Source organism: Crotalus tigris, unplaced genomic scaffold (genome assembly GCF_016545835.1).
Source record: "Crotalus tigris isolate CLP2741 ecotype Arizona unplaced genomic scaffold, ASM1654583v1 scf7180000024342.5246164, whole genome shotgun sequence".
In the NCBI taxonomy this organism is placed as follows: Eukaryota; Metazoa; Chordata; class Lepidosauria; order Squamata; family Viperidae; genus Crotalus; species Crotalus tigris.
Window position 1 is genome coordinate 4246195 of NW_024100512.1, and position 16953 is coordinate 4263147.

Below are 16953 nucleotides of genomic sequence, written 5' to 3' on the forward strand. Positions count from 1 at the left end.
AAAAAATAAGTCTCTTAAAATGTATGCATACAAAGGAATGAATCTAAAAGCATAATTATTTTTGATGAAAAACTAATAAAAATACAGTGAAATAGGAGATTCTGGGTATGGAAATAGGATATTTTTTGTAGTATAAAAATAGACCTTGGCAATAAATGGACATGGAATAAAAACTAAAAAACACAAGAGTGAAAATACAGTGAATGCAAAAAGTCTATGTGAAAAACAACAGGGATTTTCAAACTTTGTGGTGCCATTACCCCTTAGGTACTAAATATGTGTGATTTCCCACAAGCTCTTCTTTGGCATTAATGAATATACCATCAATCAGTTTTGGTTTGAATGGTCTCCTTAGATTTATGTATTATTAGATTTGAAATGACTTTGGGTGGCTTACAACTACAATGTTTAGCCTTCCAACATAATTAATGCAACATTGCTGTAAGTATACAGGCTGCTTAGAATAGAGTGAATAATTATGTTGCTGAGTGTTGCAGAACTGTCTGGAGTTATGCTAACAACGATAAAAAAGCATGCTTGATACAGTGATAACATGAAAGAGGCTGTGGGTTAGAAAAAAACTTATGAGAGACTAATTATTTAAAAAATCAAAGACAGAAAGATACTGTTTATGTGTAAAGAAAGAGAAAGCTGCAAAGAAATGATTTATGTTGAAGAGAGCCACAGAACATGCATGCAGAATTAGATGGTGTAAATGTTACAGAAACATGCTTTGCATATGGAGTGACTGTGGGATTTCTTTTAACATGTGCAACAAATTGTAGTTATAGCTGGCAGTTGGAAGAAAATTATTGTCACTCCCATATACAAAAAAGAAAGCCAGCAAGAATGAGTATACAGAGGAATTAATTTGTTCCATTGCCTGGGAAGATATTTGGCTGAAATCTGATTGAAAGAGGGTAGATCATTTATTTTTAGTGACCAAGGTACCAGTGTTTAACCAATTCAGTTGGAACTGAAAGACAGCTTTTGTATCAATTGGACTGCCTTTATTCTGCATATAATGCATTTTCATAAACGTGTAACAGAACTTGCAACAAAGAATGAGCTTCATTTCCAAAGTATGATTAGCAAGCATATTCCATCCATTCTACTTTTTCCAGATGAGTTCTGATGTGAAAGCTCAATAAGCTTAGATGGGTTTCCATTCTAAAGCTTTAGTCTTAGAGTCCTACACACATATCCCTATGGCCTTATTTATTATTTTGGAGTGAGCAAAGGTATGCAAATCTCCCTTAAATAACTGTTTACGTTTAAAGAAGCTTTTTCAGTCCCCGACCCCGCCTCTTTATTAACTGTGAAGCTTTTTCTGTCTAAAATACACTCAAATACATAAAAGCTGCTCTAGAATTGGGTCATAGAGGGATTTTTAAACAGAATAGGGGCTCCGAATTGGTAATGTCAGCTGATTCCATTAGGGAAAAGGGTGTTACATTTTCTTCCCATTATCTGGCTCAAAATTTGGGCTCTTTTCTGTGATGCCCAACAGAGACAGGTTTAATAATAACACATTTTTTTTTCTCTCTCCCTCTCTCTCATCCAGCCAACTTTATGCGACCACCTAGAATTACAGCTGGAAAATAATCTCCGATGTTGGAATCCCAGCATTCTCAACTGAAGGCGGAAGTGGGGCAAAAAGTACCAGCCAGCAGCTACAACGGCAGTTCTCGTTTCAACCTCGCGAGAATCTTTCTCTTGCCCGGTTACTGGGCAACTGTGAAACCCGAAAGCAGGATGAGCCGGCGGCGCAAGGATTACTACGTTCAGCCGCGCGCCGAGTGGAGGGCAGGTTCAAGATGGCGGCGGGTCCACTCCGTGGCCTTGTTCGGTGTGTGCTGCGGCTGGAAGCCGGCTGGTTGTCGGCACCTCCACAGCGAGGCTTCCGGTCGTCTGGGTCTGCTGCTGCTCAGGTACGAGAGCTAGAGCGAACCTTAAGAAAAAGTTAAAACGCCTTCAAAATGCACGGAAGCGAAGGTCAATTTCTCCCCAAGTCTAAAGGGACAGGCTTTGAATCAGCCGAAAAGATGGTTGGATGCAGGTGATCTAAGTGGGCATTGTTTAGTTGACCTAAAGGGAGAGCAGATGCGAATAAGACCATTTGCTGTGTTTAATTTTTCACACAAGGTTAGTTTTCTGTATTTTTCCAATTTAAATCTGGCCCCTGATAACACCTATTTGTTGTGTTGCACCATTGTATATGTCCTAGAGAAGAGAGATAATTTTGCGTAATTTCTTCAAAAATGTTCAACCAATATCAGCTACACTAATCTTATCCCTCCAGCTTAAAAAGAATATAATTAATAGAATACAACTTTAAGGAATGGCTATTGGCAGGACAAGAAGCAACGGATGGAAACTAAGCAAGGAGAGAAGCAACCTAGAACTAAGGAGAAACTTCCTGACAGTTAGAACAATTAAGCAGTGGAACAACCTGCCTCCAGAAGCGGTGAATGCTCCAACACTGGAAGTTTTTAAGAGACTGGACAGCCATTTGTCTAAAATGGTATAGCGTTTTTTGCCTGAGCAGGGGTTGGACTAGATGACCTCCAAGGTGCCTTACAACATTGTTGTTGTTGTTAACTATCATAATTCTAATCCAAATTCCAGTTAAAATATTGCTGTCTTCCTTCCTCTCTCAGGACAGTAACTGTTAGAAGTAGCAATTTGTGGATTTTGACTTAGATATCTTATCATCACAGGTCACTGTCCGTGATGCTTTAAACCAGGCCTTAGATGAGGAGATAGAGAGGGATGAGAAAGTTTTCTTGCTCGGAGAGGAAGTCGCGCAGTATGATGGTGCATACAAGGTAAGATATCTACCAGGGCACTGCAGTATAATTAGTGTGTTATTTAAAAGGATATTATTTTAGCAGCAATTTGACTTCCTTTTTCAAATCCACAGATTAGCAGAGGACTTTGGAAGAAATATGGGGATAAGAGGGTAATAGATACTCCTATATCAGAGGTATGAACTCAGAAGATATTTCTAATCATTTTATTTTAGTATTTGTCTTTAAATAAATTTGCTTGCAAGTGAATTCCTTGGAAGCTGTAAATCTTATTTCATACAGTAATGGTGTGTTTGTAAAAATCTTTTAATTTGTTTTTTTCCTTCTTTAGATGGGATTTACTGGAATTGCTGTTGGCGCTGCCATGGTATGTAACTCCCATATGTTATAAAGCAGTGGTTCTCAACCTTTTTAATGCCGTGACCCCCAACCGGTCGTAAGTCGAGGACTACTCAACTGGCCAGCACCATTTGCAGAATGGGACTTTTGGCGGGCTCAACAGGGCAGAGACAGCCTGGACAATTCCTATTGGCTTTTGAAAGCCAATAGAATTAGACTCTATTCAAGAGAGTCTATTCTATTGGCTTTCAAAAGCCAATAGAATAAAAGGGAGTAGCACAGCCAAGGAAAAGGGGGAAAAAATGGCAGACTGCGTTGTTTGGCGACCCCCGTGAAATGGTCGTTTGACCCCAAATGGGGTCCCGACCCACAGGTTGAGAACCACTGTTATAAAGAAAAGTATTTTAAGTAGCTTTCAAGACATTTTAGTTTTTGTTTACACACACACACAAACACACACACACACACGATTCATTAAAAGAAACGAAGTGTTTTTTGTTTTAAAAATGGGTATGATGTATTCAGAGGCCTGGCAGCTCTAATTAGACATAGGAAATGAATAGAGGAAGATATAGAAGAGGAATTAAGCAGCAGTAGACTGTCTGAGTTTCTCTCTTTATATTAATCCAGATGGTTTGTTTTACCAGGCTGGTTTGCGACCTGTTTGTGAATTCATGACCTTCAACTTCTCCATGCAAGCTATTGATCAGATTATAAACTCGGCTGCTAAAACCTACTATATGTCTTCTGGGTTGGTACCTGTCCCTATTGTCTTCAGGGGTCCAAATGGTGCCTCAGCAGGAGTAGCAGCCCAGCATTCACAATGTTTTGCAGCCTGGTATGGGCATTGCCCTGGGCTGAAAGTAGTGAGTCCCTGGAGTGCAGAGGATGCCAGAGGTCTCCTTAAAGCATCAATCAGGGATGACAACCCAGGTAAACAAATCCCCAAAATTGCTATGTAATATGAATGCACTGCCTTCTTGTATTTTATCTGCATCGAACAGTTTTTTGTACCTATGAAAATTAAACTTGTGACATCAATTCTGCTTGAATATTCCAGATTTCAGTAGGAAATATGTATGCTAAGGCAGTATTTCTCAACCTTGACAATTTTAAGGCATGTGGACTTCAACTCCCAGAATTCTGGGAATTGAAGTCCTCATGCCTTAAAATTGTCAAGGTTGAGAAACACCGTGGTAAGGAGTAACTGATTTAAGCAAATGGTTCTGTTTGCTTTGTTAGAATTTCACTGCTTTTAATTTTAGATTTATATTGGCATGAATTGGGTATTTGTGCCTATTGACGTGGAAATCATTATGCCAAAACGGCTATAAATATACTAAATGAACAAAAGAATGCACATTGTTGCCCTTTAAAGCTTTTCCTTTACTATTGCTGCTTGTACTTGATCTAAAATCATTTAACAACTACAATTGGGACCAATAACTCATACGTTAAGGAAAGCAATCACTAAGGGAAGCCACAGCTGTGCTGTCAATCTTACTTCAGCTTTCCTTTGCTTTACAGACCTGCAAAGGTTGTACGTGCATGGATTGATTGCAAGGTTACTCTTTCATCATGGTCATAACTACGAACAGTCACTAAACAAGTCAGTCTCCCAGCAAGGACTACCTGTATGAATGGCTAGTTTTATAAAATCCCAACATCTTATAACCAGGATGCAACAACCCAGGATGAGTTGTAAACTTTCATAATAGTAACCTATTTTCCGGACTCAGGAAGTTAAATTTGTCTTGGATTATCATATGCTTTTGTGAAAGTTTTCAAATGCAGGTGGTTTATAATTGTGCAGGCCTAAACTTTTCTTATTACACAACTAGAATTTTGATGATTTGAGGATGGTTGGAAGGGACCTGATAGTTTTCAGAGGCAAACCTTTTTGGATAGAGGTATGACATATCAAGAAAAAAACCACAGAAAGTCACTCATATACTCATTATAGGAACCAGTTCAGAAAAGTTGCTGTTAACATTGTCTGAAAGTTTCAGAATGTTCTGTTCTACCGAAGGATTAATAACCTATAAAATGGGCTGCTTTTCATGTCCTTAACAAGTCATAGCAGAATTAATTTGCTATTTGCGTAGATTTAGTTGTCTACTTGCCTATTTTAAAACTAAAAATCTAATTAGAATTAAATAAGTTTCACTTGTGAAATAAAATGTAAGGAATGTTTTATGGTTGGAACACTTCGTATATAAAACTGGTTTCAGGCACAGATCAATTGTTTCAGGCTTGAAATAGTTAACATTGAATCCTCTAATATATACTCCTGATTCCACTTTGACCATTTCTGGTATTAGATATTAAAAGTATTCTCAGAATTTTACTTTGTATGAAAGCACACCCACTGCAGAATTTTGACTATTGGCGCTAACAAACTCTTGGCACTTATGTTTCATGAGATATTTCTTTATACTTTAGGTTTCTCTCCAAGATATCAAGCTGGTACTGGGCAGACCTCTATTGCGATGCGTCTTAAGAGTCTTTCATTATAAAAGTAATCTCTGATGAGCACAACAATTTGACCGTGATCAAAACTCACTTCTTTTTTATTCTTCATAGTTGTCATGTTGGAAAATGAGTTAATGTACGGTGTGTCCTTTGAGCTGTCTGAGGAAGTACTTTCAAAAGATTTCATCGTTCCTATAGGAAAGGCCAAGATAGAAAGGCAAGGTAAGCAAGCACGCTATTTGCATTGAGCCTTCCCAAGTTCTCTGGGTGCTCTAGAGCAGAGCTCCCCAACCTTTCCGGCTTGGCGACCCAGAAGGAAAAGAAGGAGCAGGAAAATGCGTGCACATGCGGGGCCGCAAATGGGCAGGTTCACAGCGGTGCTAGCGCGCATATGCAAGCGGGCCACATGGCCCCACGGCACACGCGCTGGTACCCATGCACACGTGCAAGTGATTTAAACTATTTGCTCTATTCTACAAGTATTATTTTTAAAAGAGATTCTGATATGGTTTTTAAGATCAGACAGGTTCTCTCTCTCTTTTTTTTTTAAAATGGCTTCCTTGCATCATCAAACTCCTAATCAAAATGTATTGGACTTATATGCTGCCTGGTTCCCAAAGCAAAAAGAAGATAGATGGCAGAGTTACTAAACTCGAATAGAAACGGAGAAAAAGAAAAGGGGGCTTCAAAGGCCCGGCCGAAGAATAGAACAAACTGAATTTGCAAGCTTCCAGAATTCATCCTACCCCTAATGGTTACCCACTCTTTCAGGTCTTAAAACATACATTATTCCTTGTAGAAGTATGTTTACAAACTCCGTTGAGAATGGAAACAGTCCGAAACCTTAGGCATTCATTTTGATTTTGATTTTTCAGAGGTAGCTTTTGAGTGTGCATGATTAATCCCTCCGTTGGCTAGCTTTGTCTGGTGCGTACATTCCTATATTGTAAGTACGCCCCCATTGGCCCATCATCTGTTTTTTTAATTTGGGGATAGAAGTATGCACAAACATTGATTTTTTTTGAAATTGATTTCCCCTTCTCATTTCTGGATGACTCTAAAATATTACTCATTTGCTGTGTTAGGAGAGTTTCAACTCCTATGTTTGACAGTACTGGTAGTCCTCGGGTTATGACCATTCAAACAACCATTCAGGTTACAGTGGTGCTAAACAAGGGGGACTCGGGACCAATTCTCAAAATGGTAGCTGTTGCAGCACCCCTGCCAGTCGTGCAATCGCCGTTTGCAACCTTTACTGCCAGCTTCTCATAAGCAAAGTCAGTGGGTCAGCTGGTAGCTCTTGCTCCTGCTGCTTTTTTTTAACCTAGCTATATGCTGTAGCATCAGTTCTGGGATTCAAATATGTGAACAACTGGTTCTCTGTGTGGATGCCGCTTCCGGAAGTCCATTCTGGGTCTGGGCAACAAAAAATTAGCTACCAGTTCTGCCGAACTGGTACAAACTGGCTGAATCCCACCACTGTGTAGCATCCACCCAAAGTGCCTTGCTACCTGCCCGTAGCTTACAACCACCACCCCATTGCCTGGATTCCCTCCTCTTCCTCTTATCATAGTCATGTGAAGTCCTCACTTAATGGTTCAAAGTTCCCTGGTTATGATGGCAACCAGGATTGCCATTGCTAAACCATCCCAGTCCCAATTGATGTAATTACAACACTCAAACTGTTCCTGTAGTGTTTGACAATATTAGGTATATTTCTTAGCAGTGAACACTATACATTTTTGAGGTAATAAGTTCAACTTCAGTTCAAGGGTTTAAAAGTTGACATGACGGTGACTGTTGGAAAATCTTTTTTAAAGAATTTGAATTTAGAACAGATCTCTGCCAAAGTTACAACTCTCAGTCATCAATTTTGTGTTTCAGGAACCCATATAACCTTAGCATCTCACTCAAGACCTGTTAGCCATTGTCTAGAAGCAGCTGCTGTCCTTGCCAAAGATGGAGTGGAATGTGAGGTACAAAGCATTTTGTTGGGATACAATTCACGAAAGAGATATCTTCAAAACTTGTTGCCTACCTTTCAAATGTGTTAAGAGTTCTGCTGGTTCCTTGGCTGCACCTACTTCCCCAAGCAACGGAAGCAGCCTTAGACACCAGCTTTGATGAAAATCTGTTACCCATCATTCACATATTTGAAGATACACATTAGCGACTAGACAAGGTAGAGACTCAGACGGAGAACAGTTATCTACCATTGTTGAATGGTTTCCAAGATTTTCCAAAGTTAAAAAAAAAAAAAAGGAATCTTCAGTGGTACACAAGCGCGGAACAGTGCCGTTCTGTGAATTTGCTCTAGTTGCTGAGAAAAAGTTATGATCTCCATTTATTTTCCAGACTACAGTGAAACTGACAACTGTTCCAATTTCTCTAATCTTTCTCATAGGTTATAAACCTTCGTAGTATTCGGCCGTTGGATATTGAAACCATTGAAACTAGCATCATGAAGACCAATAATCTTGTAACAGTAGAAGGTGGCTGGCCCCAGTTTGGGGTGGGAGCTGAAATCTGTGCCAGAATTATGGAAGGTATTTGAAGAGTCATACTTATGGTGGTGGTTCTTAACATCAGAATGCCGGTGCTCTCTTCTTTGAAGCTTCCAATGAAAGTTCAGTTGCCCTCATCCTTCATTAGAGTGAGTTTCTCTTTAGACTGCAAAGGCCATCCAATCTGCAAGAGCAGTCTTTTGATGAAGGTCAAGTATATGCAGCCATATACTAAAAAGCTCCAGTTAGATCTAGTGCAGTGTTTCTCAACCTTGACAATTTTAAGGCATGTGGACTTCAACTCCCAGAATTCCACAGCCAGCATTCCATGCTGGCTGTGGAATTCTGGGAGTTGAAGTCCACATGCCTTAAAATTGTCAAGGTTGAGAAACACTGATCTAGTGGTTAAGCACCAGGCTAGAACCCAGGAGACTTAAGTTCCAGTCCTGCCTTAGGTTGAAAGCCCGCAGGTGATTTTGGGCCACTGACCAGGAGACTGAGTTCTAGTCCCTCTCAGGTATGAGAGCCAGCTGAGTGCCTTCGGACCAGTCACTCGCTCAGCCCAACTCACCTCCCCGGGTGGTGGTTGTGGGGAAAATACGGAGAGGAAGGACTATTAAGGTATGTTTGCTGCCTTGAGTTATTTATAAAAATAATAATGCAGAGATAAAATAAAATATAAATGGATAATAAAACCTTCAAACTGACAAACCCCCCTATTTGACATATCTCCAACTTAAATAAAATATATGATTTTAGTTCTTTATTGTTTTTATATGAACTCTGTGCCAGTGGCCACAGTACGTCTTTCTATTTATGATAGCTTAAATTCGTGGATGCAGATTCTTGGTTCTGTAAACTTTCACAAGCAGTTTTTTGACATACCAAGCAGCAGGCTGAAAATATCCAACTTAAACTTGAGGAATAAATTTCAAATCTATTCTTCTGATTTCAGGTCCTGCTTTCAACCATTTGGATGCACCTGTGGTTCGTGTCACAGGTGCCGATGTGCCGATGCCTTATGCAAAGATCTTAGAGGAAAATTGCATACCTCAAGTAAAGGACATAATATTTGCGGTGAAAAAGACGCTCAATATCTAGATCTTGCGTGCAAATTCTGCTCTTTGAGAATTTATCTTTAACTATTATTTATGAAGCATACTGCAAGCCACTGTATCCAGAGCTGCACCTTATATTGCACGTGGATTGGGATAAGGCATTACAAAAGGAATAATAGAAAGCATGTTTGTTACAGACCATGTTGTCTCTCTCTCAAGAAGCAACGCAAAGGGAAATGAATTATTAAAGAACTTTCATTATATGGTAAAATGTTTTGTTATTGATTACAAGATCAGGTTTGTTCTCATGAGCAGCCTATCTTGTCAAGAATCAGCTTGTGCTTATTTTGTAACTTATGTAGCTTGTAATAAAGGTATTAACTAAATTGTGTTGGTGTTGTATTTCTTCCTTTCTCTCTTTATTTCACAGCATAATCATGGCCTCTGCTATTCTTTCCTGTAAGGCTAAGTCGCTGATGGTGAACCTTTGGGGTTTTGTGTGTCAAAAATGTGGAAAAATGCCTACCTTGACTTTGCTGACATGTCTCATGCACACCTCCCCAAACAAAAGAGAAACAATTTCCCCCGCCCCACCCCCTATCTAGGCCACACTAGACAGTGGCACTCAGTGGGCCTGTTTTTGAAGCAGTTTTGGAGAATGCTCTTCCACAGCTATGCAGCTGCCAAAAACCACACAAAAGCATATCCCATTCTCATGCAATTTTCAGAGGCTGCACAAGAGAACACCCTGTTCCTGTATGGACTCCGCAGCCTTCAAAAATTGCATGAGAATGAGATGTGGTTTCAAGAATAGATGTTGGTGTTGGTGAATGCTGGCATACCACCCAAAAAATGGCATGTCATCTTTGACACACATAAGTTCACTATTGCTCTAAGATGAAGATTGTTTTAGATGCATCAGCTGTAACCAAGATCTTTCCTCATCTCAGCTTGATATAGGGCACGGGTGTCAAACGTCATATGATGTGTCGCAACATATCGCGACAATTTTTGCATTACCGGAGCTGGGATGGGCGCAGCCTCCATATGATGCAACTGGTCCACAGACTGGCTGTTTTGACACCCCTGATACAGGGTTACTATACTCAGCAACTGGACTTTCAGATTTTCAAGGCACTTAACGTTTTAGCATGTTTAGCAGTACAGTACTACTGAAAGATTAAGCACATTTATTTTCTTCCAACGCCAATGAAATTCTAGTCATATTTTAATAAAAATATGAGTATATTTCAGACTACATGAACTCTTCTACACAATGACATCTGCACAGGAACAAACACTGACACATACTTGACTTTAAAAATGGATTACTAATCCTTAAAGTGCAATTTTAAGATTTTCAACAAATCAGAAAAATGACATTTTCCCACTAAAACATTGAACTTAACGTAGGTTTTTTTTAAACACCCAGCCCAATAATAAATCATACATTGAGGTTAAATTTGAATTAATGGAAACCCTGCATATGTAAATAGCTTGATATCCAATTTAACCCCAAGTCTAATCGCATTATAATTTCTTTCTAAATTGAGTTGTACTCAGATCTGTACTTTTAGACTTTGAATAATCCATGGATTACCTGCGTTTTGCAGGGCAAAAAAATTTCTCAGCACTGCCATACTTTTCAGCATAGCTGAACTAACTTGGCATATAGCACAGCTAACATTGATGGGCCAGGATTTTATAGTTCAGTCTTTTTGGAAAGCAAGCCTCAGAATATAAATGGTCACTCTTATCGGAAGAAACAATATCTGTCCCAAAAAGATTCCACAAAATAAATCTCTAAATGGGATCTTTTCACCCTTCAAGGACTCTGATATAAGTTATTCAATTATATTATTTTTAGGGAGGAAAAGATTGAAATGACTCTAAACAAAAAGAGTGGCTAGATCAAATTATTACAGGAAAACCGGTTCTGAGAACAGAAACAGAAAATATATCCAATTTGATTTGTAAACAATTTCAGCTGATTGTGGGAGCACTGCAGTCACAGGTTCGTTTTTTTCAAAGCAGCTTTCTGGAAATTCTGAATGGAACTGAGTAAGGCGCTCCTGCTTGTGCTGTTGATAGGCTGCAGCTCAGGGTGGGTTGGCACATCCAAATTAGGAGGAGGAGGAGGAGGAGGAGGAGGAGCTGCTGGTGGTGACGGAATTGTTGAGGCACCTGCTAGAAAGAAAGACAAGAGTTATAAAGAGTTGAACTTGAAGGAAATGTGCTGGTAAATGATGGGCAACAGAAGCATGATCTGGAGAAGTTCAATACACAAAAGAAAGGAGGTAGAAAATCATACAACGTAAAAGCAAAGGTTTAAAACAAGGAGTAATGGCATACTGCAGAAGAGTGCAGGTATTTAAAAAAAAAACATTCTGTACAACTCTTAATATGGTGAAAGTTTTGTGAACTCTTTAGAACTATCCGTAACCATGCAGTAGTGTAATCTAGTATAATCTACAATGTTATCAAAAGCTTCACATGAGCCCTATTAAGAGATAAAAGATTCTGGTTAAGCAATACCCAAAACTCTGTCCAGTCTTTGGTAACTGGCGGCATCTCCTTTAGCAGCAAATAGCCCCAGCCGTTCTATTGTAGATTTATTTATTTAGGATAGGTGATCTGTTGCTATGGCCCACATTTTTTTTAAATCTTCAGCTCACAGTTATTCTGACATTCTCCTGAAAAATTTGCTGCCACAATTCCTTATTCGCTCACCACTTGCATGACCTGACTGATTATATGTAGGTTACAGTACCGTTTGATTATAGATCTCTATAAAATGTTCATAAACTTTCATCACTGAAGGAGAAATTTCACACCTGATTCCATTCTTAGACAGAAAACCTAAGCTATAAAGTGGATATATCATAGATATCACGTTTTAGGGTGCATCCTCTATTTAATACCATTTGATAACAACTTGCAGTTCAAGTTCAGAATAAGCTAAACTTGTTCAGTTTCCAATTGTAAGTAGATATTTGCTTAAGGCTAAGTATCTCAACTACTATTTAATTGCATTTATAACTTATCTGATTAATAAAAAAATTTCCTGTATTAAAATTGACATTCTTTTTCTCTATAAACCTATGAAAATCAGTTCTTGCAATCATTACATTAAAAAATTAAATTAAATTGCCACCCATCTCACTATCAAGTGACTTTGACAACTTACAGTATCATAAAACCATGTTGTAAGGAAAAATATGAACATTATATATGATTTACTTCTGATTCATAGGTGTTTCTCAACCTCAGCAATGCAATTCTTTTAAGAATTCTGCAATCTGAAGAAACACTGACTGACAGGATTGCTGAAGAAAAAGGATTTATTCCAAAATAATTTTTATAGAAACTGTTTCCCATGTATAACATGTTCAAATCCATGAATCTTTGTCTCTGTTTGGGAATATGGGCCTAGGTAGGTAATTTAAACTTTAAAGAGCAGTTCCATTGCTCAGGAAAGAAATTATTTAAGTATAATACCAAAGCTTTAGGACTTTTCATGAATTAAAGATTAATTGAATTATCTTCATGAGAAAATAAAAATATTTTATAAATTATATTCACATGAGAATATAAAAATAATCCAGGGTAGGCAGATCACCCAGTTAAGTAAAGGAGTTTCCTATAGATCCACTCTTTCTCAGAGCGGCTCTTTCTAAGGCATTATAATGGCAGGGTTAAATGTTTAAGACAACAGGCTAGAAAACAAGAGACTGTAAATTCTAGTCTCACCTTTGGCATGAAAGCCAGCTGGGTAACTTGAGGCAATCTCTCTCTCTCAGCCCTACTCACCTCACAAAGTTGTTGTAAGGAAAATCAGAGGAGGAATGAGTATTAGGCACGTCTGCAGCCTTGAGTTATTTATAAAAATAATAAAAGCAGGATAAAATATCTTTAAAAAAATTTCCTCAAACAGCCTCTCAATATAGAGACTAAATCCTGGCAAGAGACTTTGAAGCAGGCCTGTTAAATCGGCACTGTTTTTAGATACTCATCATCCCAACTGCAGGAACTCTTCTGTTACATGAGCCAAATTTGATCAACCTGTTGAGAATGGTGAGTGACCCTGCCTTTTTTAAAAAAAATGTCTTTGAAGTGCACCTTCCGGTAAATAAGCTTTATAAATGTGAAACTCTTTCTGATAATTATTAGAGTGTGAATTCTGTGTTGTGAAGACGAGCTAAACAGGAATTAATGCTCATGTAAAATGCTGCAATAAAAGTCGACTGAGTGTATAAGGATGCTCAGGAGAGAAATTAAAAAAAATATATGAATTGGAACTCAGTGCCAAGTTTACGGATCACAAATGACAGTGCAATGAATGGTAGTTTTCCCATCACTTTTCAGTTACATGATGAAGTTATTGGGGCATCTATTTAACAATGGTCTTACACCAATGTTTCCTTTACTAACCTTGATTTTATTCCAAGGACAGTTTTTCTAGCCCAAAACCTGAGTGGTCTTTTTCAAGTGAAAAATGGAAATAGTTGAGAGATCCCAAGCTATTAAAGTTAGTGACATTTTGTTGCTATGCTTTCCATTAGCAAATCTGACCATTTCACTAGTAAACTGTGCATGGAGTGCCCATCAGAAACAAAGGTTGCCGTGGCTTCACCAGCACTGAACAGCACTTCCTTACTCATATGTGACATTTTTTTATAAAAGTAAAATGTTCCTCTATGTCATCAAACCCAATGAGTACTCCTGAACCCCCCCAAAACAAAAACTCCCCAAAGCTAATAGTGCTCCATTCCCTCTACCAAAACCGTATCATCCCAGAAATCATGTTTGATGTTTAGCTCCTTTAACAAAGGAGAGTACATCTCTTGCTTTCAAGATGTAAATTGCCTTCGTGTGGAAACCCAGCCCTGCAGCAAAAATATTCCCCCAAGTATCTTACATAACTCCTGCAATACCAGGAAACAGTATGTTTACCAGAACAGGATAGCTGGAAGTACCTGAATCTTCTCTCATTACATAATGCTTGTGTCAGTAAATGAATTGCTCAGGCTGTTAAATACCTTCTCATCTGCTATTCCTAGATACCATTTCATCTAAAATGTTTTTCTAGACCAGTGGTTCTTAACCTTTTTAATGCCGCGACCCCCAACTGGTCATAAGTCGAGGACTACTTAACCGGTTGTAAGTTGAGGACTACTCAACTGGTGCAGCACTGTTTGCAGAATGGGACTTTTGGCGGGCTCAGCAGGGCAGAGACAGCCTGAACAATTCCTATTGGCTTTTGAAAGCCAATAGAATTAGACTCTATTCAAAAGAGTCTATTCTATTGGCTTTCAAAAGCCAATAGAATAAAAGGGAGTAGCACAGCTAAGGAAAAAGGGGAAAAAATGGTGGACTGTGTTGTTTGGCGACCCCCGTGAAATGGTCGTTCGACCCCAAATGGGGTCCCGACACACAGGTTGAGAACCACTGTTCTAGACAAAGACAGAATGTATCTAAAGAGCATTTTAAATTATTCATTTGCCCAGTTAGTTCATAAAGATTTACAAAATTTCAGTAATTCAGCTGAGATCTATAATAAAAAAAAAGCATTTAAAACTGCAAATTAATATTTGCTCCGTAACTGGTAGGGCAGTTCCAATATCTCTAAGTTAATTTTGTATTCCTGCAAGAAGCAATTTACTTAGCTGATAGGAGCTTAACAATGCCACTCTTTTGCTAAAACTTACTAATTTCTATGGAAGAATAGGAAGTACCCTAATGGGTTAAGTTAGGTTAAGAAACACTACTTGCTTGAAGCGAGTTAGTACAGTTAAGTGGACTTTTTACTCTGAATTATGTATAGATCTTTTTACTATGATGTGGTACCATTTATCTTTTCTATGGGAAACAGCAAAATATACTTAGTTGTCCCCGCAACCTGGTCCTCCATCATTATTTCTGACATTTTATAATTTTGGATTAATCTTTTAAAAAGTTTAACATTTTAGAGGAAAAGCTTCTTGGAAGTTGTTTATTCTTTTCTTCCAGTTTCTTTTCTGCTGTAATTCCCTAAGCTCCTCTTTGGCTTTATTTTACAATTGGCTAGGGGGAAAAAAACATTGTTTTTAAAATGCTAGCAGTGTATAGTATTGTTTGCTTATATGTTTATTTGAAGAAAGCATCTACTTCAAATTGATTGAATATTGGATAATACTAATACTAACAGAGCTAAAGAGGAGTTAATAGAATGTTTTGTAAAAAAAATAACTATTTCAAGTATTTGTTTAAATAATAGCAGATGCAACTTTGATCCATTAGAAACAGGGAGGGTAGTGGGGAAAAATCTGCCTTTTAACACAATTCAGAAAATTATTTAAATCAATGTTTCATATTTTTCCTTTCAGCATCGATATTCACACACTCTGAAATCTCATTTAAGGAAAGGGACATCAATATCGGATTACTTTACCGAGAATGTTCAAAATGGCGCATGCTCTACTGAAGACAGAAGAAAGGAAGAAGAAAGACAGGGGTGGGGGAAAAAGCATAACAGTCAGTATTCCAGCATTCAGTTATATCCTTTCAACAACAAGAGGAGAGAGATACAGGTATAAATAGCCTGATATACAGAACCGAATTCACATAATCTCATTTAATTGGTCTGCTGACGTGTTTGCCTTATCCATAGGTACAAACAGGCACTTGTGACAAATACAGTATACCTTGGACACATTCAAACAATTTTCACCTTTTTTAAACATCAAAAATTGCAGGGAACATATGAGGCCACTTAATATGATTGAATTAGGGGTCCACATTGCCCTGATTTGTCCACTCTGATTGGCAGAAATTTCCCATCATCCCTAGAAAATTGAATTTTCCTCAGCCTTTCTAACTGGAGATGCTAAGAACTGAATCTAGATAAAGAGCATAGGCTCCAAACTCTGCTATGAACTATAGTTTATACATTAAGAGAACTACTATAAAAATACAGGGGCGCGATGGCTCAGTGGTTAAAGATGCTAAGCCTGTCAGCTGGAAAACTGACAATCCAGGTTCAAAACTTGAGTGCCGTGCAATGCAGTTGAGCTCCTGTTACTTGCCCCGCAGGTCCTGCCCACCTAGCAGTTCAAAAACATGCAAATGAGTAGATAAAAAGGTACTACTTTAGTGGGAAAGTAATAGTGTGGTGTGTGCCTTGGCATACAGCTATGCTGGCTACATGATCATGGAAATGTTTTCGGACAATGCTGGTTCCCTTGGCTAAGAAATGGAGGTGAGCATCACCCCCTCGAGTCAGATTTGACTGGAAAGGAAATAGAAATAATAGAAATAATCTGCCAAACTTAATTCTATAAAAGCTGCATGCCTATAGCCTGTTTTGTCCATTTCGATCCTGGAAATAAGATGCCTTGAGGAGGCATCACGAAGAAACAATCTAGAAATTAACTTTTGGAAAATAAGATGAAAAAAATGCATAAATACAGGTAGCCCTCGACTTACAACAGTTCATTTAGTGACCATTCAAAGTTACAACAGCACTTTAAAAAAGTGACTTATGATCATTTTTCACACTTACGCCCTTTGCCGCATCCCCATGGTCACATGATCAAAATTCAGACATTTGGCAACTGGCATGTATTTATGATGTGCTTGTGATCTTTGGACAAGCAAAACCAATGGGGAAGCCAGATTCACTTAACAACCGTGTTACTAACTTACTTATCTTAAAACTTCAGTGATTCACTTAACAACTGTAGCAAGGAAGGTTGTAAAATGGGGCAAAACTCACTGTTGTGCTTAGCAATG

At 38.4% G+C, this 16953-nt stretch overlaps 2 protein-coding genes across 2 annotated transcripts in view; one reads left to right on the forward strand and one right to left on the reverse strand.

Annotated features, from left to right (window-relative positions):
* Positions 1–1759: 1759 nt before the first annotated feature.
* PDHB (pyruvate dehydrogenase E1 subunit beta) lies at positions 1760–9574 on the forward strand. The gene is made up of 9 exons (XM_039326682.1): positions 1760–1931; positions 2721–2828; positions 2924–2986; positions 3142–3177; positions 3797–4082; positions 5733–5843; positions 7506–7597; positions 8026–8167; positions 9081–9574. The coding sequence occupies exons 1-9, from the start codon at positions 1818–1820 to the stop codon at positions 9224–9226; spliced, it is 1098 nt and encodes a 365-aa protein (XP_039182616.1). The 5' UTR covers positions 1760–1817; the 3' UTR covers positions 9227–9574.
* Positions 9575–10353: 779 nt separating this feature from the next.
* The window catches only part of PXK (PX domain containing serine/threonine kinase like), a 50619-nt gene continuing 44019 nt past the window's right edge, over positions 10354–16953 (reverse strand). Inside the window, 2 exon segments of the mRNA XM_039326681.1 lie at positions 10354–11203; positions 11205–11367. Of these exon segments, the coding sequence (XP_039182615.1) occupies positions 11167–11203; positions 11205–11367 (200 nt within the window). The 3' untranslated portion in view covers positions 10354–11166.